At 39.2% G+C, this 25,727-nt stretch overlaps 1 protein-coding gene across 50 annotated transcripts in view; it reads left to right on the plus strand.

The window, feature by feature from the left end:
• Positions 1-25,727, plus strand: part of nfia (nuclear factor I/A) — a 607,739-nt gene that overhangs the window by 501,379 nt on the left and 80,633 nt on the right. For all 50 annotated transcript variants that reach the window (XR_011357787.1, XR_011357794.1, XR_011357786.1 and 47 more), the window contains one exon: positions 2,157-2,344. Coding sequence is in view for 21 of the 50 variants with exons in the window: in XM_069938538.1 (XP_069794639.1) it covers positions 2,157-2,344 (188 nt within the window). In the remaining 29 variants the exon portion in view is untranslated. The remainder of the gene's footprint in view (positions 1-2,156; positions 2,345-25,727) is intronic.

Consider the following 25,727-nt stretch of genomic DNA (forward strand, 5'->3'; position numbering starts at 1 on the left):
TCATAAATGTTGAATTGTGAAACTTCTGAAATATTTGGCTTTGTTCAAAATATATTCTATTAGAAATAATTACTTTCAGATGTTCAAAATTACTGATTGCTGAATCATATTTCTGCATTCTACCATAAGTATAACTGATTGTTTTAATTTGTGTAATTCTTCAACGTATCATTGAATTACGATATATGAAGCTGACATGGTTGATGTAGCAGTTAGCGCGATGCCTTTACAGCACCAGCTATTGGGTTCGGACCTGAGTTTGAATCCTGCGCTGTCTGTAAGGAGTTTGCATGCTCTCCACATGTCTGTGTGGGTTTTATCCAGGGGCTCCAGTTTCCTCCCACCTTCAAAAATGTATTGGGTTTGTAGGTTAATGGGGCGTAATTTGGGGAACACGGACGCATAGGGCTGAATTGCCCTGTTACCGTACTTTATGCCTAATTTTTTTAAAAAGTTACATTTAACTAGATGATAAAATAATTCTGGATGTACAATATTTTTGTTTGGTGTATTTGAAGCAGTTTCAAATGCTGTAGAATACTTGATCTGATTCTATAAATTCTTCTCTACAACAAGTCTAACCAGGAGTTGTGAACTTAGTAATTTGTATTTTCCTTCTCTGCCCCACATCTCGTGCAGTTCAGCAAGAGCTCTGTTCATTAGCCTTGACAAATGTTTTACAACCCTTAACAAATATATTGTGAATTTTCCTTTCAAATGGAGGTCAAGACCAACTGATATTCTTTCCTTACTTATTCCAAATTAATATTCCAAAAACTTTCCAGAAGCATGTATGCTCAGCAAAGAAAATACAGTTTGCTGGGAACCTGAGAGGGGAGAAAAAAAAGCACTCCTGAAAATCATGGAAATATTCAGCAAGCTAGACAGGATTTGTGGGGAGAGAAACAGAATTAAGGTTTTCAGTTCATGGTCTTTCATCAGAAAATATGCTGCACTGTTCTTCCAGTCAGGTGCAGTGCTGCCGGAGCTCACCGGGGCGCCAGGCACTTCATGGGGCGGCTCCAGCACCTCCTTGTCGCCGTTTTTGGTGATCCCCGACACCTAAAAAAATGAGCACTGTGCCCCTGCTTTCAGTGAATCCTTACAATTCTCTTCCAATTTTCTTTTCATTTGTTAAAAAAAAAGATCTTTCAGGATTTCTACAATTTTATGTTGCAAATTAGAAGTTGTTGCAATTCATTTTGTATTTGAGGCCTTCTAATGGTACTAAAATAGAATTAGTTAAGCTTAGCTGTCCCCTGTAGATTAAGGCAGATATTATTTAACCAATCAGCTGTCATTTTTGAAATTGGGTGTGATTGGATTTATAGTTCTTGTTGTGGAATATTGTCTCCTATCTGTCATGCGGAATAATGTTCAATATCACTAATTGAAGGTCATGTCACTTCAGAAATGACACTTGCAGAGTCTCTTTATTCTCTGAGTTCCTCATTGGGCTTAACTCTTTATTTGTAGCACACTTTTCAGCTTCATTTGCACATTAAGGTGAAATAGTAACTGATCTGGCATATTACTCTTCCAAAAAAATGGGAAATTATTCCAAATGTCCAGAATTGTTTACTTTCTTCAAGAGGCTGTAATTGTCAGAATAAGAATTATTTGATAAAAATTAGAAATAGAAACAATTTACTGAGAAATGCGGACAATCATTACAGTGCAACACCAACAGAACACACTTTGTTATATTGTGGTTTTGAAACATTGGGGATATTATCGTGATATCCCACGGTGGAAATTAGATATCAGATTCTGTAGTTCTACCTTTGACTTGAGTAGCTCATAATTGCAGGTGTTAAAACTAATCCCAACAGTGCATTACACTTAGGGTGTATTTAGTTTTAAATTAATAAAAGCCCAAAACTGCTTGCTGTTTTAATTTTTAAGTCTATTTGAAGAACATATATTATACACCAGAGTTCTTTGGAAGGTGATTGAATTGTTTCTATCCATATTCTATAAATAAGAGTTAATGCAGCATAAAGAAATTATAAACTGGTGATTTTCTGTGAAATATTTTAGCTCTAATTGTATCCAAAATTTAGTGATAAATGGGAGTTTGTATCTTGAAAGCAATAATTGATTACATTGACATTGAGCTAATTTTACTTACAAAATCTCTTCTTTTTTTTTTACAGCCAGTCCTCATGCAACAGCCTCAACTCTACATTTTCCAACGTCTCCCATCATCCAGCAGCCAGGTCCTTATTTCTCACACACGGCCATCCGCTATCATCCACACCCTAGTCAGGAAAGCCTGAAGGAGTTTGTCCAACTTGTCTGCCCTGACACCAGCCAACAGTCAGGACAGGTGGGGTTCCTGAATGTAAGGCCACATTTTATTTTTCATGTTGATAGATAAACAGAGTTGGTTTAACAAATGTTCTAGCTTGACGGCATTTCTAGATATCACTGGAAACTTGCATGTTGATGTTATGTATTCCATTTTATCATGGTGGTTGGGCCTATGTATCCCTTTGAGCCATTCAACTACACCGTTCCTTGATCTATTGGCTTCCCAGATCTTTGAGGTGTAACCATTTTCTTATTTTGTGTGTATTTGTATACGCTTAACATGCTTCTATGCAGTGTTTCTTTTTCAATTGCATTACTCAACATCAGGGTTAATGGCATATCCTGAAAAAAACATAAATTGTACAAATACAGCAGTTGCAATTTCATATTGTGATATGGAATGTGGAATATTTTCACCTTTTACTATTACGTAATGGCTCATCAGTGACTGGAAGAAGCCATTCATGATATCTGGAGTGATCAGGTATAGTGAAGAGGGAGATCACAAATAACCACGAGGCTTCCAAAATTGAAGAGCATAAATAATATCCTGGTGAGAATACTGAAATAATTATGACCCATGTCTGATCTCTCAAAATCCTATCTTATTTGAACTAAATAATTATTTCTCATTGTGCTGGCCATGCTCCACCAGTGACTAAATAGTGTATTACCTGTACACAAGGCTCTGCAGCTCTCCCCGCCAGGCTGATGCTTTCTCACAGCTGCATTGCTGAGTATAAGAAATGAATATCTTCAGATTAGGTTTAGAGTGCCATTTACTTACAAACCTGAGCCAGGACTTGAGACGAGAAGGCAGGGGGCAGATACTTTTGTACACAAATGCAAACACAAGCTTTAAATTCTTGCTTAATGTCAGGACATTAGAGTGGGAGAGGAAAATGCAATTGTCTCATGTGATATGGAGACTAGTACTAGTTTACCTGAAGGAGTACAAGTACATAAATGCTAATATAATAGACCTTTGCTAGGCTTCACAGAGCACTTTTATTACATGTCCTAAAGTGGTGGTTTTCAAACCCCACCCCACAAACTCACATTCCACCTTAAGAAATTCCTGTGCCATAAGTGCTCTGTGATTAGTAAGGGATTGCTTAAGATGGTTTATGAGTGGAAAGAAAAAGGTTTGAAAACCACTGTTTTAATTGTACCTAATTGACTCATTATGTGCACTGTTTCCCAAAGGGAATGGATCAATGACAATTTTTCTCAAGCAAAATATTTCAGTAACAATTGGGTCTGGAGCAGTGGTTCTCAATCTTCCCTTCCCATTCACATATACCATCTTAACCAATCCTTACTAATCACAGAGCACTTATGGCATAGCAATTGCTTAAGGTGGAATGTGAGTTTAGATGGGCAGTTGATAAAATACTGTCATAAAAAAATGAAATGTCACGAGTGTCATAGAAAGTAATTTGTGTTGTAGCTGGTCATTTGGTCTTCTTGTTGCTAGTTATATTTTAAGTACGCTCTTCCTTTTTCACAGAGAAAATATCCAGATGTTGTTAATGAATTTGTTCTACAATGCCACGCAGGCTATTTTATTGAGGCCAGACATACATAGCCAACTGGGATATCAGATGTCAGACTCAACAACATTTACAGCAATCTAAAGCCACAGAAATATCTTTTACTTCTTCTGAATTGAATAGACTTGAAAATTCAGACACCAGGAGGGAACAGTGGAATTGAAGGGCATTTAGATTAGTGGGACTAAGTGATAGACAATGTATCGGCAAATTTCCAGCCAGTTGAGGGGGTTATAGTTGTATGAGTATTTTGGACAGGAGGAGCCAGTGTAACATAGAAAATGATGTGAGGGTTGGGCTACCAGTGGGGAGAAAATAACATCAAAGGGGGTTCTGCAGTGAGGGAGAAGAGTGGAAATGGAGGTTTGAAATATGGAATTGGAATTTGAGCTTGTGTCAGTGATCATGGAGTTGAGCAGATGAGTCTTTGTTTTAATGATGTGCTACTCATAACTATCTAACTTTGATTTGCTGTTTCTGAACCTTCAATTACCATCATTTTTATCAATGAAACTACTTCCTCACATTTTACAATTGGTAGTAAGTGAGAGGGGGTAGTGGTAGCTGAACTAGAGGCATACTACACAATGGATCAGTGAAACCTCCATTGGTCTATGAGGTTTTTACAAACATGAGGCGTAGCATGGAGTGGTTTCCAATGACTATACACTTAATGTCTGGTAAACTTCTTAAGTAAATGTGGATCATCAAAAATCTCACACTCCCAGATAGAAGGGAGCAAATCAAAAGCATGTTACATCAGGCAATAGCTAGAAATTGAATCATAGTTAGTCAGTCCATTGTTTTTCTCCTCTTTATGTTACCTCTGCATCCTAGCTATCAGTTTGTAGCCTTGTAATATACACATGAAACTACATACACCTGCAGAGTTACTTGCCAATCCTTGGGTTTAGCATCTACAGTATCAATGAGACAAATACCAAAGTTATTGGAGGGCTCTCTGAATATCATGGCCGTTATTTTATAATTTTAATTATGTGGTAGATCAAATTTGTGCATGCAACCTTATCCAAACATTTTCTTGGATTGAAAAAGTTAATGGATCCATATTTTCACTTTGATTATACATTGGTGGAGAATAATCTGATATTAAGGTTGGGAAATCCATGTATTGTCAATTCACAGGTTTAAAAGTGAAGCTGATGTTACTTTCCAGACTGAAAGTATCAATTGCAACACTAATGACTGAATGTCATTTAATGGTTGATTATGGACTTTAATGGTTGTATATAAATGAAAAAGTGTCCAAATGTTTGGTCAAAATATCTGAGGAAATTCCTTCAGCTAATTTTGTGATTTTATTTCCACTTGATTGGGAAATTTGCAAATCTCACAGTGCTTGAGAGAAGCTCAGTAATTATTTAGTAATTTAAACCATAGAGCACTTCAGTCTCTTTGGCCCATCTAGTCATGCCAAACTATTTCTTCAATTAGTCTGCATCCTAGAGCATAACTCTCTATATCCCTCATATCACATATCACTGCACCATCCAAATTTCTCTTAATTATTAAAATTAAACGAATCCACCATTTCCACTGGCATCTCATTCCACACTCTCATCACCTTCTAAGAGAAGAAATTCCCCCTTATATTCCCCTTAAACATTTGACCTTTCACCCTTACCCATATCTTCTCATCTTTTCTCACCCAATCTCAGTGGAAAAAGCCTGCTTACAAACCTCTGTCAGATCTCCCCTTAACACTCCAGAGGATACAGTCATAAACTATTCAACTTTTCCCTCTTACTCAGCTCCTGATAATATCCATGTAAATTTTCTCTGCACTCTTTCAATCTTATTGATATCTTTCCTATAGGTAGATAGCCAAGACTTACACAATGATATCAACAAAGTCTTATACAGCATAACATCCACTTCACCCCCCAATCTGCATGTTATCTGCAAATTTGCTGATCCAACTTACCACATTTCATCCAAATCATTGATATAAATAACAAACAACAATGGACCCAGCACTGATCTTCAAGTCACAGCACTAGTCACAGTCCTGGAGTAAGAGAGGTAGTATGTTACTACTGTTATCCAGCTTCTCGCATATAGCTAATATCCAATTTGCTACCTCATTGTGGATGCCAAGCAACTGAACCTACTTGCTCAACCTCCCGTGCAGAAACTTGTCAAAGGCCTTAAATCCATGTTAGACAACATCCACCATGTCTCATTCATCAAATTTCTTGCTAACCTCAAAAAAGAGATAAGATTGGTTCAACGTGACCTACCATGAACAAAGACATGTTGACTATCCCTGTGTATCCAGTCTCTTAAGAAAACTTCCAATAACTTACCCATTGCAGATGTCAGATTTACCATCCTCTAATTACCTGGATTATTCTTGGAGCCTTTCTTAAAAAATGGAAGAGCATTTTCTCCAATTCTCAGGCTTCTCACTCATGGTGAAGAATGTTCTAAGTACCTCTGCGAGGGCCACTGTAGATTCTGCACCAGCTTCCCTCACAGTCCATGGGAATATCTAGTCAGCCCCTGGGGATTCACCCACCCTTGGCATCAAGACAGCAAGCACCTCCTTCTCAGTAATTGTACAAGGTCCATAACCTCACTGCTGCTTTGCCTCACGTCTGTAATTTTGACCCTTGCTACCCTTTCCTCTTAACACGTTTGAAGAAACCCTTGGAATTTTCCTTCGCCTTGCCTGCCAAAGCCACCTGGTGCCATCTTTTAGTGCTCCTGATTTTTTTTTAAGTGTATTCTTACATTTTTAGACTCCTCAAGTACCCCATTTTTTTCCTTGCTGCCTACACCTGCTATGCAACTTCTTAACCAGAGGCTCAATATCTCTCAGCCAAAATTTCTTTTAATCGGTTAATATTGCATTTAACTCTATTCTCAAAATTTCACCTTTGAAGGCCTACATACCAAGCATATCTTTGCCAGAAAACATCCCATCTCAAACTATATTTGCCAGATATGTTATCAGAAAACCATCAAATTTAAACTTTCTCCAATTTAAAAACTCAACACAAGGACGAGATCTATCACCTTCCATAATTATCGTCAACCTACTGGCATTATGTCCTTGTACCTTTTCTTTGGTGCACCTCTGTCACGGTGGCCAGTGGAGAGCTCGCCATATAACACGATCTTGGGAAGGCGATGGTCCTCCATTCTGGAGACGTGACCCATCCAGCGCAGCTGGATCTTCAGCAGCGTGGACTCGATGCTGTCAACCTCTGCCATCTCGAGTACTTCGACGTTAGGGATGTAAGCGCTCCAATGGATGTTGAGGATGGAGCGGAGACAACGCTGGTGGAAGCGTTCTAGGAGCCGTAGGTGGTGCCGGTAGAGGACCCATGATTCGGAGCCGAACAGGAGTGTGGGTATGACAACGGCTCTGTATACGCTTATCTTTGTGAGGTTTTTCAGCCTAAAGAAATCTCTTTGTGCCTGCCACATTGACCACCGCCAGTGGGCTGATATCGCCTCAAACCGTGCATCTTGGCGCCTCACAGTTTGGCGGGCAGCAACCTCCTTTGAAGAAGACCGCAGAGCCTACCTCACTGACAAAAGGCAAAGGAGGAAAAACCCAACACCCATCCCCAACCAACCAATTTTCCCCTGCAACCGCTGCAATCGTGTCTGCCTGTCCCGCATCGGACTTGTCAGCCACAAACGAGTCTGCAGCTGACGTGGACTTTTTACCCCCTCCATAAATCTTCGTCCGCGAAGCCAAGCCAAAGAAAGACTGGCATTATGATAATTCGATCCAAAGTGTTCCCTTATAGACACTTCTATCACCTGCCATGTTTAATTCCCCAATAAGAGATCCAGTGTTGCACTCTCTGTCTTTGGGACCTCTAATTATTGATTTAGGGAACTTTCTTGAGCACAACTCTAACCCATCCAGCCCTTTTACAGTATGGGACTCCCAGCAATATGTGGGAAGTTAAAATCATCTATTATTACAACCTTACGTTTCTTGCAACTGTCTGCAATCTCCCTTCACATTTGCTTCTCAAATTCCTGCTGATTTTTGGGAGGTCTGTAATATAATCCCATTTAGGAGATCATTCCTTTCTCATTCCTCAGTTCCACCCATAAGGCCTCATTAGATGGCCTATCTAATCAGTTCTGAATAAGCATTGCCATGATATTTTCCATGGCTAGCCATGCCACCCCTCTCCCTTTTATCATGTCCTGCCCTTCATGCCACCAAGTCTCACTAATGGCTATAATATCATATTTCCACATATTGATCCATACTCTAAGTTCATCCATCTTACCCATAATACTTCTTGCATTGAAATAGATGCAACTTAGAAGATTATTCCTGCCATGCTCAACCTTTCTATTTCTGTCTTTGTCTGCAGGCTTAACAACATCCTTCTCAATACCATCTGCCATGGTGCTGTGGTTCCCATCACCCTGCAATTCTATTTTAAACCTCCGAGAGTAGCACTAACAAGCCTTCCTGTGATCCCTCTTGAGTTTAGATGCAACTGTCCCACCACAACAGGTCCCACGTTCCCTCGAAGAGAGGCCAATGATCCAAAATTCTGATGCGGACACACTATCTAACTGCTCACTCTCCCACTTAAAAGTGCTGTGCACTTGTTCCAAGACATCCCCGGTCCCTGGCACCCGGCAGACAACGTACTCTCTGGGAGTCTCTGATCTGGTCAATAGAACCTCCTATCTGTTCCCCTAACTATTGAATCTGTCATCACTACAGCTCTCCTCTTCTCCCCCTTTTCTTCTGAGCCAAAAAGCCAGACTCCTTGCCTAAGGCCTGACCACTGTGGCTTGTCTCCGGTAAGCCATCCCCTGAACAGTATCAAAAACAGCATATTGTGTTGTTGAGGAGAACAGGATTTCACTGAACTGACTGGAGGGATTCGTTACAGAGAATTTATAGAAATTGTTCACTCATCATCAAGCCTGACAAACCTAGTTGATTGTTTGAGGAGCTATGAACATGGAGTCTGGAGAGGAATTTTCTAGGGCATTTTCCTAATGAACCTTTAAAAGGATTCAACATATAGATTACTGACATAAAATGACAGTAAATCAACTTGGCAATAATTCTTGAACAGGATTCAAAAAGAAAGGATGTGAAGAGAGAGAGATGAAAGAAATATATTGTTGAATATGTTAGCAGAGTGTGAAAAATATGAAATTGTAGTCATCTCTTGAAGGAAAATAAAATATACAAATGTAACAAGACAAAAGGTGGTTGGTTGCCCATGCTGTCAGTAACAAGGCAGGACTAAACAAAGAGAAATGTATCCATTGATTGTGCTATTGTAATTTGCTTCCATTTGTGATCAAGCATTTTCAACAAGATAATATTCCATTCCATCACAACATTGTAATTGAGGCCTTTCATCCAATTTATTATTCTGTTTTATTTCACCAATCTGCTAAGTGAATTCACAAATAGGAACACCTCTGTTTAAGAACCTCAGTTTCATCTAATATGGATTGAATAGAAGAGTTTGCTGGTGCCATTTGGTTTCGCACTCTAACTGAATAACCTTTGGTCAACATCCTATTTAAAGGAGGAAGACCTGCTGGTTTTCCTATTTAAATACTAAGTAAACTCTGTGACAGTGGTGGATAACCTTCCCAAATATGTTCAAAGTAGTTTTCACTATTCTCTCTGCATCATGTATGTTTTTCAATGTTAATGATCACAATATTTGTAAACTGACAAAAGAAAATGGCAATTCCCCTGATCTCCCACCATCTCTCAGCACACATCCTTGTTGCTCATTTAAGATTCAATTCATTATCATAGTAATAAAACAGTGGCACATTATAAGAAATTTATTTTTGCCTGCTGCAAGGCAGACAGATTCGCCACCGGCAAGAATTGCCGAGGTACTTCTTACAGTTCTTACAGTCAGAGAGAGAGAACCAAAAGAGTCACCAAGTGTCCATAGATTCACCTCCAGTGCTTCCACAGATACACAGAGTCCAGTCCAAACCATTGGCAATCTGAGCTCCAGATCCAAACCAATGACACCGTCAGGAAACCTTCAGCGCCCTCAGCACCTCGTTGCATCCTGGTTCCAATACTTGGTATCCCTCCAGCCAGTTCGAGCCAGTCTTCAGCAGCTCGCCGCATGCACTGGTCCCTTAGCCGCAGAGCTCCCCCCCACCCCCCCCCACTGTCCGCCACTATGGTCACCATCCCCATGGGTCGTCTCCTCTACTTCTCTCTCTCTCAGACAGCATGATCCTCCCGTCCTCCACTTCACTGGAGCCTGCAGTCTCTTGATGCTGCTGCCGATTAATAGGTCACGGGATTTCAACTAAAGCCACTATCGGCTCCCTCAACGGGCCATTCAAACCCCATGCAGAGCTGACAGCAGTTGACTGGGCGGCTGGACCCTGCAGAACTGCTGCATCTCCACTCCCCGCGGGTCCACACCAGTGGCAGTGGAGTGCTTTAAGGAAAAATTTAAGCAAGGAATATTCCATCATTTGATGTTTTAAGGCCAACAAATAAGAGATTTCTTTTGGAAAAAATACTTCCTTGCAGTAATCTTGCATTACATATAGCCAAAGCAGATTGTAGGACGGGGATGCATTAAATAATATGTTCTTGTGTAAACATAACTTTAAATAATCTATCAATTACTTAACATTTGAACACTGAAGATAACAAACCATTTTATGTAATTGCAGGATGTGAACAGATATTTCATAACAGGTGCACAAAATACATTATACTTGAAGCATTATTTTTGAAACCATGCTTTCAGACATTCCAGACATCACGTAGTGGATACTGTCTGCAATGAGTTAGAAGATACCTACTGTCCAGACATCAAATCAATATACTAACATTTATGCTTGAGGATTTGTTTGCTCAGATCATCTGAAAACTCGTGAATTATTGAACAGTACTAGTGCAGATTCGATATTGTAAAAATCAGTAGGTTAGCCTGAGCTGTCCAACTTTGCAGAGAGTTCATAATGTATATTGTCTGATTGATTGAGATTTAAATATTATTAACTAACAGGATATCCAGCATTGCCTGGGAAATAAAACACTCAGTTGTTTCCCACTGCCTGCCCCTTGCCTGTCTGGAGGCCTAAGCACTGAGACTGGTATATTGCTACTCTTTTGTTTCCTGCTGCCTGCTCCTTGTTTGTCTGGAGGCCTGAGCACTGAGGTAGGCCTGGTGTTGCTGTTCTGTTTCCCACTGCCTGCCCCTTGCCTGTCTGGAGGCCTGAGCACTGAGGTAGGCCTGGTGTTGCTGTTCTGTTTCCCACTGCCTATCCCTTGCCTGTCTGGAGGCCTGAGCACTGAGCTGGGTGTATCGTTACTGTTCAGTTTCTTGCATGTCTGGAAGCATCAACAGTGAGGGGCGAGACTGATGTTCCTCTGCTGTCTCCTGCTTTCACCCTTGTCTAATTCTATGGGCTTGTGAAGAGTTTCTGCCAATGTTGTTTCACTTTATTGGGCCCAAATTGAACTGGATTTGGCCACTTGTTTTTATTCAGAATGTACATGAATGAACAGCCCTGTAACTAATCGAGGTGGCCCTGGTGCAGGTTCACATTTTTTTTTGAACTTTTGAACTTCATATGACTTTAAAAGTTAAATTCAATGTGGTCATGACATTCAGCATCAAATGTTACCCCTAATGAAACTTGGACATTTCTAGAGTGCTCCATATTGATTTGTACGAAAAACATACAAACAAATGGACATATTTGCATAAAAAATATATTAGATCAGGGTGTGCAGTATGTCCTGTTGACTCTTCAGAAACTTGAAATATTGGGATAGATTTTTTTTGTGGCATGTGAAACATCAAGTTCCCAGTCCCAGCAAAGTTGAAGTGAGCCCACATCCTTCCAAAGAATTTCTGGGACTTTATCCACTTAGCATTCTGAACTTGGCACAACACTTCTGCATGTAGAGTGGATCAAACAGTTCACACTAAGATTAGGGATTCCCTGGGGGTGTTAAGCAATTTAAAGGTACAGTACATTAATGCATTTTGAAAGAAATATGAAAATACAAGGTTTCTTCCTCTCCAGTCATACCGTAGGATGCACCCCCAACTGGATCACAACTCAGTCCATTTCACAGAGACATGCATTTCTAATCAAGTGTCCAGCAGGGGACAGGAGAGGACACTCAGTCCCTCAGCTTTGATTATGTCCAAGAAGATGCAATCAGAAAATTGAATTTCTCACTCTTGACTTCACTGACTTGCCATCTGTTTCATCCCCAACCCAAGCCATTGTGGGGCACGTATGCAGCCATAGATTCCAGATCACTGTGGTATTACTAAACAATCTGTCACTGCTTTGCTCACAAGAATCAATACCAATAGTAATCTTCGGAGACAGCAGGGCTTTGTTTTTGAAATAGCAAACCCTAGACCTGTACAAAAGTTCTCACTGCCAATGTGAATAGAAGAACATCAACAGCAGCTTTCATTATTAATGTGGATATGAGAATTTATAATGGAAAGGATAGACATGCAAGTGAACAAAATGAGATGATAGGACATGAGGTTTTGTATTTGAGTAAAATGTGGGAATTTCTTGGATCATACTTGTAGAGTGTGATGTCAATTATGGGCATATTTCCTTGAGGTGAGTGAAGGAATGTCACTCAACTCTTTGCACTGTAGTAGCAGGGAAATTCTGGGCTGTCTACAACATAATATTGAAGGCAGGAAAATGCTCATATATACACGACTTGATCTCCTGAAAACAGCTTAAAGGTTCAAATGCTGTGCGACTTTTCTTGATTGTGAGGCATCTTTTATGGAGAATAAAATGTTCAAGTCAAGTTTATTATCATATTATCATCTTATTGCACAAGTACAAGCCGAAAAAACAGCATTCTCTGGTCCTCAGTGCAAGACACGCAGACACACAACCAGGCATAGCACACATGCATGCAGACAAACAATACATATGCAGGACCAGTATTCAGATATATAAATAAACATATTTTCATAAATATGAGAGACTCGGATGGTTAGTGTAAGCAGTTCCTTTGGTTGTTCAGCATTCTCATACCCTTGGAAAGAAGCTTGTTTCTCAGCCTGGTGGTACTAACTCTGATACTCCTGTACCTCTTTCCCAATGGGAGCAGCTGAAAGATGCCATGTTTGGGGTGGAAAGGGGTCCTCAACAATTTTGTGCACCCTCTTCAGAAAATGATTCCGATAGATTACACCAGTGTGGGGTAGAGGGAAAGGAGCAACTGACCCAAGAGCAGCCTCATTTTTAATTAGAGATGCAGAAGTCAGACTGAAAGGGTTCAGAGATAGGAAGGAACATGACCTACATGGAAAGGTACTGACTGTTAAGGGAGCAATGGGAATGAGCCCATCATGTCTTGCATTCCTAACTCTACCATTCAGCCAAATGGAGCATTGTTATTAGAAGTTATATTACTTTGTCTGAATTAAACGACGTGAAGGTTTAAAAACATACCTTCTACGAATGCATTGTTCAAAACATGTCTGACAGTTGCTTTTTCTGATGCTATCACCGACCATCAGGATATTGGGATGTCCTTCGATCTCCTTGTACATATTCATCTACCTGAGGATTTTGGATTAAAGGTACAGGGAGATACGCGCCAGTTACTGGAGGAACAACTTGTTACTTGTCGTTTTAAAATAAAATAGCAGTGACTCATTTGTTTTCCCAGACAGCATCATCTTAAGAGTTGCAAAGCTTCCTGATCACTTAAGTTAAAACATGGGTGAAATAAATACAAAGGAACTTTGATAATGGAACATTAAAAACAATCTCACTCTTGTCATGTTAAAGATTTTGTTTAGTGTCATGGATAAATTAAATCATTTAGCCCCAGTGAGTTCACACTAGCTATTTGAAAAGCAATGCAATTGACCTGAGACTTTGTTTCTCTCTCCTTTTTTGCTGAACTCACTCAGTAATTTTTTTTTTAAATGTAGACATGTTATTCCTGTATTTATTCAGTACATAAAATCCTTTCTGTGCAATGCAATCTCCCTTTTTTTGTGCCAGCTGATCAGTACATTCTAGAATAGATTAGATTCTGATATTTGGTTTTAGAGAATATTATTGTAATCACACAGTTATATAAAGCCTTTAATGTAATTAAACATCACAATAATTATAAAATTTTAATTAATTTGGAGGGCAAAGGCTACTCATTGCAACAGAAAATAGCTACAATCCAACTTGGGCATTACATTATGAAGCACAGTTATTGTTAGCTGCAAATTAAGCAGCAGGCATTTTGTGGACCGCAAAGTACCTCAAACAGAAGCAGACTACGTGATCAGTTGTTCTATGTGTTGATGTTGCCAAGCAGCAGTTAGCAAGAATCCAAGAAAATTTCACAAGGCTATGCACTGGAGCAGTTCTCGGGTCATTGGAATGTACAGTACTTGTTAAGAATGCTAATGTACTTTATAAGTCCCTCGTCATACTTTATTCTATGTATGTTCATTTTGTGTATTGGTAAATCTAGGCAGTGTCATGGTGCACAACTTCAGATGATTGGTTTGCATTTCCAGGAATTAGTCTTAGACTTTTTCTCAAGGTAAACTGAGGGCATTGCAAATACTTTTCAGAACATAGGCATCTTCTTTCCCATTGGTTGCAAATGCATTAATGGGAGAGGTGATTCCTTTGTGATTTGTAAAAATAGTGACATACTGTAAAAGAATACTTGGGTCATGTGTTTACAATCAATAATGACTCTCACTTTCAGGAATCCTGCCACCCTTTAGTCAGAGATCTCTGTTAAAGTGCTGTTGATTGTTTACAAGAAGGGATAAAATCTAATGCCTGCTCAAGCCATGTTGAAGATCTGCTTTGCATATCTGTTACACTGTTGATTGGCTGAAATTCGCACTGATCCCAGTGACTGAAGCGATCTTGATACATCTAAATTGACACAGATGTCAGTGTGTTAATGTATGGCTCAAAGTTTTGTTCACAATTACACATTCCACTGTAATATAATTGCTACTCTCAATTTGATCTCCTTGTACAAGTACATATTCATCTACCTGAGGAGTACCAAAGGTACAAGCAGATACGCGCCAGTTACTGGAGGTACAACTTATTACTTGTCGTTTTAAAATAAAATAGCAGTGGTTCATTTGTTTTCCCAGACAGCACCATCTTAAGAGTTGCAAAGCCTCTTGATCACTTAAGTTAAAACATGGGTGAAATAAATACCAAGAAACTTTGATAATGGAACATTAAAAACAATCTCACTCTTGTCTCTCCTTTTTGATGAACTCACTCAGTAATTGTTTTTTAAAATTTAGACATACAGCCCTGTTACAAGCCATTTCGGTCCATCAGTCCATGCTGCCCAATTGACCTATAAACCCTGGTACATTTCAAATGATGGGAGAAAACCGGAGACCCCAGGGAAATCCCACACCAACATGGGGAGAACGTTGAAACTCCTTACAGTGTGGGATTCAACCCCTGGTCCCAATCGCTGGTGCTGCAATGCGTTGCACTAACCAATATGCAAACCGTGCCCCCCAGTATTTCCACTTTTTTTCTGTTTCAGTTCCATTTATCTTTTCCTTTGTTCTTTTGTACTCCTGCAATTTCTATCCTTCCAGTTTTATTATGAAGGACACTGTTAAATCGGCATTGTCCAATCAGTCTGGCAGTACATTCAAAATCCTAGCCATACCTTGCATAGAAAAGTAGACCTCATCTAGCCTCAGAGACATTCTTTGGCCCATTCATCTTGAATCTTTGACCTCTGGTCTTTCAAGCTTTGGAAATGGTGTCCTTTACATTAAATGAACTCTTTAAGCTTTAAAAGATATCTGGAAAAAAAAAGCTCCTCTTCAAGTTCCTTGCTCAAAGGAAAATAATCTCAATTTCTCCATTGTAATCACATTACAGTAATTGACCTATCCCTGGATCCCTATAGTTCCAGAATTTAATTTAATTAAAGAACAATTTCATGACAAGAAGAGCTGTATAAATTAGACATGTTTACAGGCAATGGAAGTGACAGCTCACTGGTCAACAGGCAGTGCTCTTGCCTCACAGCGCTTGTGTCCTGGCATTGGGCTGACTTTTCATGCTGTCCTTGGAGCTTGTACATTCTATCTTTGATTGTGTGGTTTCCCTTGGATGCTCCAGTTTTCTCATGCATGCCAAAGACAAACTGCTTGTTAGATTAATTGTCCACTGTAAAATTTTCTTTAAATGAGCGGCTGGTGGGTGAATTTAGGCATTGATGAGTACCTGAGGGAGAATGGGTTACAAGGAAAGAACTGAAAGAAAGGAATTGATGGGATTGCTCTGAGCGCCAGTATGGACTCTTTGCCAAATGCTTCCTCCTATATCATAAAGAAATGTAATGTCCTTAGTGTATTAGTTGTTGGCCATCTTGTTAGAGTGCAGCTTTTACTTGAAGACTAATCCTGATGGCATAAATTGAATGAAACTGACTGGAATTTGTAACAGTATCATAAGGCAAAGAGCAAAAAGAATCTGAAGATCTTATAAATTTGAAGTAAAATAAAACATGATAGAAATGTTCACACAGTGTCTGTGGAGAGAGAAACAGTTAATATTTCAGCTTGATTTTTTTTGTCAGATATCGTTTCTAAACAAGGAGTGACACAAATTCAACAGTAATTAAAATAAAAACAAATCATCAACCTGAAGCTTTAATTCTGATTTTCAGTCTCCCATTGCTGTCTGGCCTACTAAGTATTTCCAACAGTTTTCAGATTTTATTTCACGTCTTTATGAATCGTTTTGCATGCCTTCTTTTCCAAGTTTAGAAGGGGAAAAGTAATTGTGGTGAAATGGTCAACCATAACAGTTTTCAGATTTTATAATATATTGTCAACGTACTTATAAACCTGAGATTCCTTTTTCCAGCAGGTGTGGCAGAATTACCACTAATTGGTAGTGCAAAAGTAAACTGTATACAGTATAAACACGTAAACAATCAAAAGAACTGTAAACAGATAACAAATGTAAACCAACTGACTGTGCAATACAGAGAGAACAAAAGAAAATAAAGTGCACAAGTGAGAGTCCTCCAATGAGTCCCTGATTGAGTTTATCGTTGAGGAGTTTGATGGTGGAGGCGTAGCAGCTGGTTCTGAACCTGATGGTGCAAGTCTTGTGGCACCTCTACCTCTTTCCTGATGGCAGCACCGAGAACAGAGCATGTGCTGGGTGGTGTTGGTCTTTGATGATTGCTGCTGCTCTCCGACCGCAGCTTTCCCTGTAGATGTTCTTAATAGTGGGGAGGGTTTTGCCTGTGTGGGCTGTGTCCACTAACTTTTGGAGTTCTGTATGCTCAGGGATATTGGTGTTCCCATCCAGTCTGTGATTCAGCCAGTCAGCACACTTTCCACAACACATCTGTAGAAATTTGACAGGGTTTCTGATGTCATACCAAACCTTTGCAAACTCCTGAGGAAGTAGAGGCATTAACGTGCTTTCTTCATGATGCCGTCAGTGTGTTGGGTCCAGGAATGATCCTCTGAGATAGTTTCTGCTCATAAGTGAAGATTTGAAATTCATGTTGGTTATGCTGTTCAGAAAATAAAGGTGATATATTTTTTTCAGGTTTAATGTGACAAAAATGGGGTTCAATTCAGAAGCTGCAGTTATATTGATGAATTAGTTTGGATATGGAAAGCCAGGATTTCACTGGCATTCTGGCAGAGCTATAAATAGTGTCATGTAAACTCATGTAAACCTAACCCCACAATAATAATATAACCATTGCCATTCAGCGAGTGACATGTGGAGTAGGAGAGCATGTTAGATTGAGAATACAGGGACTATTTATTGGATATAAACAATGGGGCAAACCGTTAATGAGAGTGGATGAACTGCAGCATATGCACTATGGATATATGTATAGCACACAATGAAACTTAGATTTGACAGAGAAGTTATTATTTTTATGGTACTTATTATTTCACAGTTCCCATTAGTAGTCTTTCATCGACTAGGAGATGATGTCATCATTGCAACGATTGTTATGCTTGAGGTAACACCACAGGATAATTGCAGCAAAGAAGGTTTAACTGAGGCTGTGCTTTGTCCCAGGTCCATACCTCTATCAGTATCAGCAGGAACTGGCTTTTGTAGGATGAGAAAGTGCAATGTTCCCAATGGTTTATTCTCCTAGGTTGTAGAGTATTAAAGATTGTGGCCTTCTGACGGCTGCCAACAAATATTTGGCGTTCTTTTAAGAATGATTATCCCAGGAACATGTAAATGAAGTATTAACATTATCAGTACAAGCCAGGGTACTCATGGAGAAAATATTTGGGAAGCATAAATAAGTTATAGTTTCTCATTTTGACACACATTTCTCAAACAATGGATGGGTTAAAGAGTCTCATCCTCTGATCACCATAGTGACACAATGTCATGTAATATAGCTTTTGCATTTGTCAAGGACCTGAATAAAAACAGCTAGAAGGACAACCAACATGATAACATGCAACAAAGAAACAGTCACTGAAGAAAAGGAGAGACATACTTGAGTGTCTTTTTTTTTTCATTGTGAGATCTTGTAATTAAACAGGTATTTTTCTGTATTCTTCTGGCCAGATTAATGACCACTGAACTTCAGGTTTTATTGTTTATGTCATTGTATGTACTGCATATGTTTGGTATATTTCTCTTTTTAAAATAGTTTCATTGAGTTTAACAGATAAGCATAAATACCGAATTGACAATTACATAATAATTAATTTGCACACACGCAAAAAGGCCAATGAGAAAAAAGTAGATAAAACTGCATCAATAATTGCTAATAATACTTCAAAAACATTTAATTGAAATGATCTGTGCGACCACGTTAAATCCATTTGTTGAAATAACTTTGTAATAAAATAAAGGGGAAAAAAAACTAAAAGCTAAAACTCTAATCTATCCCCTCCCTCTAATCAAGGTTATTTTATAAATTAATTAAAAATTCAATAATATGGAACCACTGGCAATTCCCAGAGAACAGACAATGAACCACAGGGATATACAGTAATGGTTAATTCTTCCAATTATAAGAAAAATCCTATTTTCATAAATTGGAACATTCTATCTTTAATATTATATCTAATTTTCTCTAAACTTAAATAGGATATTACACCATTTAACTATTGTGTCTGAGTAGGGGATGAATCATCTTTCCATTTTATTAAAATTGCTTGTCTGCCTATCAACGTGGTAAAAGCTGAAACTTTTACTGAGATGCCGATATAAGTTTATCGGAATCATGAGAAAAACCAAACAGAGCAATTAATGGACAAGGTTCCAAATTAATCTTAAGAATTGGTGATAAAATTTGGAAAATGTCCAGAATCTCTCTAAATTTGGGCACATTTCTCACATAAAAGATCAATATCAGCCTAAAAACAAGTTAATTTAAGTTTGGGCATATGAGTTCTGTGCATCACCTTTAATTGTAATAAGCAGGGTCTTGCACAAAATGTGGAATCATTAATCAAGCTGAGAGAAGAGTACCAATCTTCAACTGAAAATGTTACGTTCAAATCTCATTCCCAATCACTCTTGATCCCAGACGTGGGAAATGAATTTAAATCCAATAAATTATTATATATACATGATGTTAATCCACTGTGAAAATAAAACTGTAAATTTTAAAAAAAATTGTCTGTGGTTGATAGATACTGATTTCAAACAGTAATTAAATAACAGAATAGAATACAAATTTGCAAGTGAAACAATTTCGTAGATTTGGGTTGTGTTTCCAATGTCTCTTATTCCTGTGTTTCACTTTTTGTTGCATTTTTTCTTCCTGGTTTTGAATCTGCATTGAGTCACTCAGTCACAGAGTCTGAAAGTTGTACAGTGCAGAATCAAGTCATTCAGTCATGGAATCAGAGAGTTATACAGCAAAGTAATGGGCTTTTTAGCCACCATGTCCATACTTACCATGTTGCCCATCGACAGTATTCTTATAAAGAAGGTCATATCCTTCTATGCCCTACCTATCTATCTAAATGTATTTTAAAAAGAGTGATTGTATACAGTAGACCACAAAATACAGAGCAGAAGTAGGCCATTCGGCCCATTGAGTCAACTCTGCCATTCCATCATGAGCTGATCCATCCTCCCATTCAGCCCCACTCGCTTGCCTTCTCCCCATAACATTTCATACCCTAATTATTCAGATATCTATCAATCTCTGCCTTAAATATACCCAACGACTTGCCCTCCAGAGTTGCCCGTGGTAGAAAATTCCAGAAGTTCACTGCTCCCTGGCTAAAAATTCCCGTGCATGCGTCTCTGTTTTAAATGGACATTCTTCAATCCTGAAGTTGTGCATTCTGTCCAGACCTTTCAACATTCAAAATGCTCTTATGAGGTCCCCCCTCATTTTTTTCTGAACTCCATGGAATACAGTCTAAGACCCATTAAACATTCCTTATGTACTAATCCCTTCATTCCAGGAATCACACTTGAATCTTTTCTGAACCCTCTCCAATACTAGCACATCCTTTCTTAAATAAGGAGCCCAAAACTGTTCCCTTTATTTCAAATGAGGTCTCACCAGTGCCTTATAAAGTCTCAAAATCACTTCCCTGCTCTTGTATCCTATTCCTCCAGATATGAATGCTAACATTGCATTCACCTTCTTCACCAACTAACAGTATCCTGCACAAAGACACCAAGTCACTTTGCACCTCCAAATTTTCTCCCAATCGAAATAATAATCTGCCCCTTTATTCTTTCTTCCAAAGGACATGACCAGACGCTTTCCAACATTGTATTTCATTTGCCACGTCTTTGCCCATTCTCCTAATGTCTATCTAAATCTCTCTGCAGCCTCTTCATTTCCTCATCATGACCTGCCCTTCCACCTATCTTTGCATTATCTGCAAACTTAGCTACAAAGCCATTTATTCCACAGTCCAAATCATTAACAATCAACATAAAAAGAAGTGACCTCCCTTATGGAACACCATTAGCTAACCAGAATATGATCCCTTTATATACAAGCCTGTCGGTAACATATCTTGATCTTGCTATATAAATGGCATTGTTTGACATGCTGAGTTTTTCCAGCATCACGTTTTTACTTCAACCAGAGTGTCTGCAGACTTTTGTGTTTTACTTAGGATCCCTTTATTCCCATTCTCTGTTTCCTGCTGATTAACCAATGCTCTACCCATGCTAGTATTTTTCCTGTAAACCCATGAGTTCTCATCTAGTTAAGCAGCCTCATGTGCGGAACCTTGTCAAAGGACTCTTGGAACTCCAAATATACAACATCCACTGCATCTACTTCGCTTGCTTATGGTTTCCTCAAAAAATTGCAGTAGGTTTGTCAGGCAAGATTTCCTGACTTCGGCCTATCTTTTCATGCACCTCCAGGTATTCCATAACCTCATCCTTGACATTCGACTCCTACAACTTCCCAACTTTCAATGTTAGGCTAACAGGTGACTGTAGAAGATGCTCGCTCCACTTCTGCCCACACCTCCTCCCTCAGCACTATTCAGGGCTCCAAACAGTCCTTCCAAGTGAAGCAACATTTCACTTGTGAATCTGCATCCAGTGTACCTGCTATGGTCTCCTCTACATCGAAGAGACTGGATGCAGACTGGGAGAGTGCTTTGTTGAGCACCCTGCCTCTGTCCGCCATAATAGCGTGGATCTCCCAGCGGCCATCCATTTCAATATTCTATCCTATTCCCTGTCTGTTCATGGCCTCATGCCCTGCCAGTCTGAGATCAACCATAAATTGGAGGAACAATACCTCATCTTCTGACTGGCCATTCTCTAATTGGATGGCATTAATGGCATTAAGGTAGACTTCTCTGGCTTTCATTAAACACCCCCCCCCCACCCAAAAAAATCCTCCGGAAGCATGTCAGAATCTATTGATTCTTGGAAAATTATTGCTAATATCTCAATATTCACTACAACTACTTCTTTCACAAACCAAGGTTATATTTCTATCTGGTCCAGGAGACTTATCTACCCTTAGACCATTCAGATTCCCAAGCATATTCTTTCTGGTAATCGTGACTGCACTCACCTCTCTTCCCTGACACCCTTGAAAGTCAGGTGTACTGCAAATGTCTTCCACCATGAAAATAATGCAAAATACTTATTTAATTCCTCTGCCACCCCCTTGTCTTCCATTACAATGTCTCCAGTGTCATTTTCTATCAGTCTGATAACTATTTTCACCTCTTTTTTACTCTAAATACTCTTTAAAAAAGGCTTTTAGTATCCTTTTTGATATTATTTGCTAGCATCCTTTCAAAATTCATTTTTTTCCTTCCTATTGACTTTCTTAGTTGCCTTCTGTAACCTTTTAAAAGTTTCCCAGCCCTGTCTCTTCCAGTAATTTTTGTTTCCTTGTTTGTCCTTTCTCTTGCTTTCACTTTGGCTTTGGCTTCTCCTGTCATCCACAGTTGTGTAATATATCAATTCAAATATTTCTTCTTATTTGGAATGTTCCTGTCCTGCACCTTCGTCATTTCTCACAGATACTCCAGCCATTGCTGCTCTGCCGTCCTCCCTGCTAGTGTGCCTTTCCAACCAACTTTGGCCAGTTCCTCTCTCGTACCTTTGTAGTCCCCTTTATTGTACTGATATACTGACACATCTGATGTTAGTTTTTAAAAATCTCAAATTGCAGGATGAATTCTATCATTACTGCATCCTAAGGGTTCTCTTACCTTCACCTCCTTTATCAACTCTGGTTCATTATATGATACGCAATCCAGAATTGCTATTTCCCTAACCAGCTCAATCACAACCATGACTATGGTAACATGCCTTCAGTATTCGTTGCCTTTTTCAATTTTGTTCCCAAAGTACCCCAAGTTAAATCCTTCATCTTATAGTTGCAATTTTGCTCTATTGACCGCCTATCCTTCCTCTCAATCTCGCTCTACAGTGTATTTTCTGCCCTATTCTCTCTCCTCTCACTCAGGTTCCCATCCCCCTGCCAAATTAGTTTAAACCTCACCCCACCACCCCATCCTGCAAAAAGCTGTAGCAAACCTGCCCAGCTGGATATTAGTCTCACTCCCGTTCAGCTGCAACCCATCCTTTTTTGTTGAGGTCACACTTCCCCAGAAGAGATCGCAAAGATCTACGAATCTGAACCCCTGCCCCCTGCACAACTCTTCAGCCATGCATTCATCTGCCATAACTTCCTATTACAGCTCTCGCAGGTGTGTGGCACAGGCAATAATCCAGAGATTACCACCCTTGAATTCCTGCTTTTTAGCTTCCTTCCTAACTCCCTATATTCCCTCTTCAGAATTACATCCCTTTTCCTATCTATGCCTCTTGGGTGGGAATGTCTCCTTATAGCTTCTGGCCACATGAGTGATTTGGAGTTCTCTCCGGTTCTGGCTCGAGTTGCCTAACATGGTCTGTAAGGAGCTGCAGCTGGTTCCACCTCTTGCAAGTGTAGTTAACAGGGACACCTGAGGCTGTTTCAGATTTCCCACATTCTGCCACTGGTGCATACCACTGTCTTAGCTGCCATATCCATTACCTTCTCTGCATTGCTATGTAAAGACCTTAGCTGACCTTACCTGTACCTGTTTCACATCTTCAGCCACTGGTCACTGAAGCTTCTCATACCAAAACCTCTAACTTGTCTCTCCTTCACTGGACCACTCTCACACCTGCCACTACAACAATGGCTGCTCTACTTGCGCTTGGTATCTCATATTTGTTCCTGCTAATAAATCACGACTCGATTGGTCCATTAATATGCCAAGCACTGGAACAGTGCAGGGATTCTTTAATTTGTAGCAGGATGGTTATAAAAAGTGCATTGTGACTTGAAAATTTGTTAATGCAAATAGCTGCGTAATAGTTATGGAAATTTGAGTACTCTGTAATCCATTGCACAGAGAGTGGTTGGCTATTTGTTAGCTTTCTACATTAAGGACGACTATCTTGAAGGGTCATTGGGGTTACAGTGAAAGCATTTAAGTCAGATGTTTACAAATCAAGGAATTCCTTTAGTAAGGTAAATTCTATCCACATGAAACTCATTGAGATTGAAAGCCCTCAAAATACATGCAACAGACTGGGACAGTAGATGGATTTTGTCCGTGTCTCTCAGTCGAATAAAATTGTAAACTCAGAGCTCTGCAGGAGGGAGGTGAGAATGCCAAACTATGGTATGTTTTTGAAAGAGTAAGAAATGCTTACCCATTAACTGCTTCCAAACTTCTCTTGAGATCACCTCAAATGTCGTAGGAGTGACAAGAATTTAGATTAGTGGACTTAGTGGCTAGGAAATGTGAGGCAGATGAAGAGGAAAAAGTGAAAATATTGAGTTTGAGGAAAGAGGAATAAAAGCTGAACAGCCAAAATTAATTTCATTGGAAAAGGATTCTGATAGCTACCCTACGTGCACCTTCCATATTATATCCGGATCAGGTCACTTTTGCATCATTTGCTTGGTGTGAAAACAAACCCAGCCTATCCAACCTCTGCCCATTAACTCAGTACTTCAATCTAAACAACATCCGAGTGAATCTCCTCCATATTCTCTGTAGCATAACCACATCCTTCCTATAGTTTAGCAACCAGAACTGTATTTGCTACTTCAAGTGTGGTCTAATCTGTGATTTGTAAGTTGCAACATAAAGTCCTAATTTTTATTTTCTATGCTCCAGCCTACACATCATAGGTTGCCTTCATCACCCTATCTACAATGATGTTGAAGGTCTCTTCCCTCAGCACCCTACCATTTACCATATATGGTGTTCCTCTATTTGACTTCCTGCCTATCCTCCCTGCACAGTCGATTGAAAATTGATCTTTGACTTGTAAACTTTACTTTCTGCCTGCATTTGTGATCATTTGCAGGGATTTCTAATGCTGTATTTCCTGCAGAGTCCATGTTTAAGCCTGGTATCAGTGCTACAAGTATAAGAAAAGATTTTCTGTTCTTGTGATTGGCATTAGATATGCCACCTACCACATGGATTCTGCAATGCAACTTGTTGGAAAATGGAAACTTACAGGATTTTGACCCAGTGATAATAAAAATTGCAATTTTACCTCCAAGTCACTTGTTAAATGTGATTTACAGGAGTGCTTGAAAATGATGGAATGTTTTGTTCCATTAGAATCCAAGATATTGTCATATGAATGACGATCCCATGCACATGCGGCCATTAACCTCCAAGGTGGTTAATGTTGCAGATTTAGAAGACTAAGAGGTACTACCAAAGTAGTCTTGCTGTGTATTTTGTGGAAAGTATTTTCCATACACTCAATGCACCATTGGTAGGGTAATGAATGGCCATGAATCAGTCAAAAAAATTGAACATGTTAGATGAACTTAGAAGGTCGAGAAGGATCTGTGAGGGAAGGACAAAGTCAATGGTTCATTCAGGTCCAGCGACTTTCAACAAAATTGAAAAACTAAGAAGACCAATGTGTTTAAGTTGTAGAGATGGGAACAGATAAGGGTTACACAGGAAATTACTCGATAGGATAAAAAAATTTCAAAGTTACCATTATTTTAAAAGACTGCAGTTTACAAATGGAAGGGAAACAAAACAGAAACAAATTGAATACAAAATGTTCAACTTCATCTGTGAAAAGAAACAAAAGGTTGGTTGCCTGAAATTGTTAAATTCAATGGTAAGTACAGAGGGCTACTATGTTCGTAGAAAGAAAATGAGATCCCATAATCTCAGTTTCATGTTGGACATTCTTAGAATTATGTAGAAGGCTGAAGGCAGAGCCCAGAGTAGGAATAGGTCAGTGAATTAAATTGCTAGTTGTCTGATCTTAGAATCCTACCTGTGGACTAATGGAAGTGTTATTTTCTTTCTTCTTTTCTTTGGCTTGGCTTCG

This window comes from Narcine bancroftii, chromosome 5, assembly GCF_036971445.1.
Source record: "Narcine bancroftii isolate sNarBan1 chromosome 5, sNarBan1.hap1, whole genome shotgun sequence".
Taxonomy (NCBI): domain Eukaryota; kingdom Metazoa; phylum Chordata; class Chondrichthyes; order Torpediniformes; family Narcinidae; genus Narcine; species Narcine bancroftii.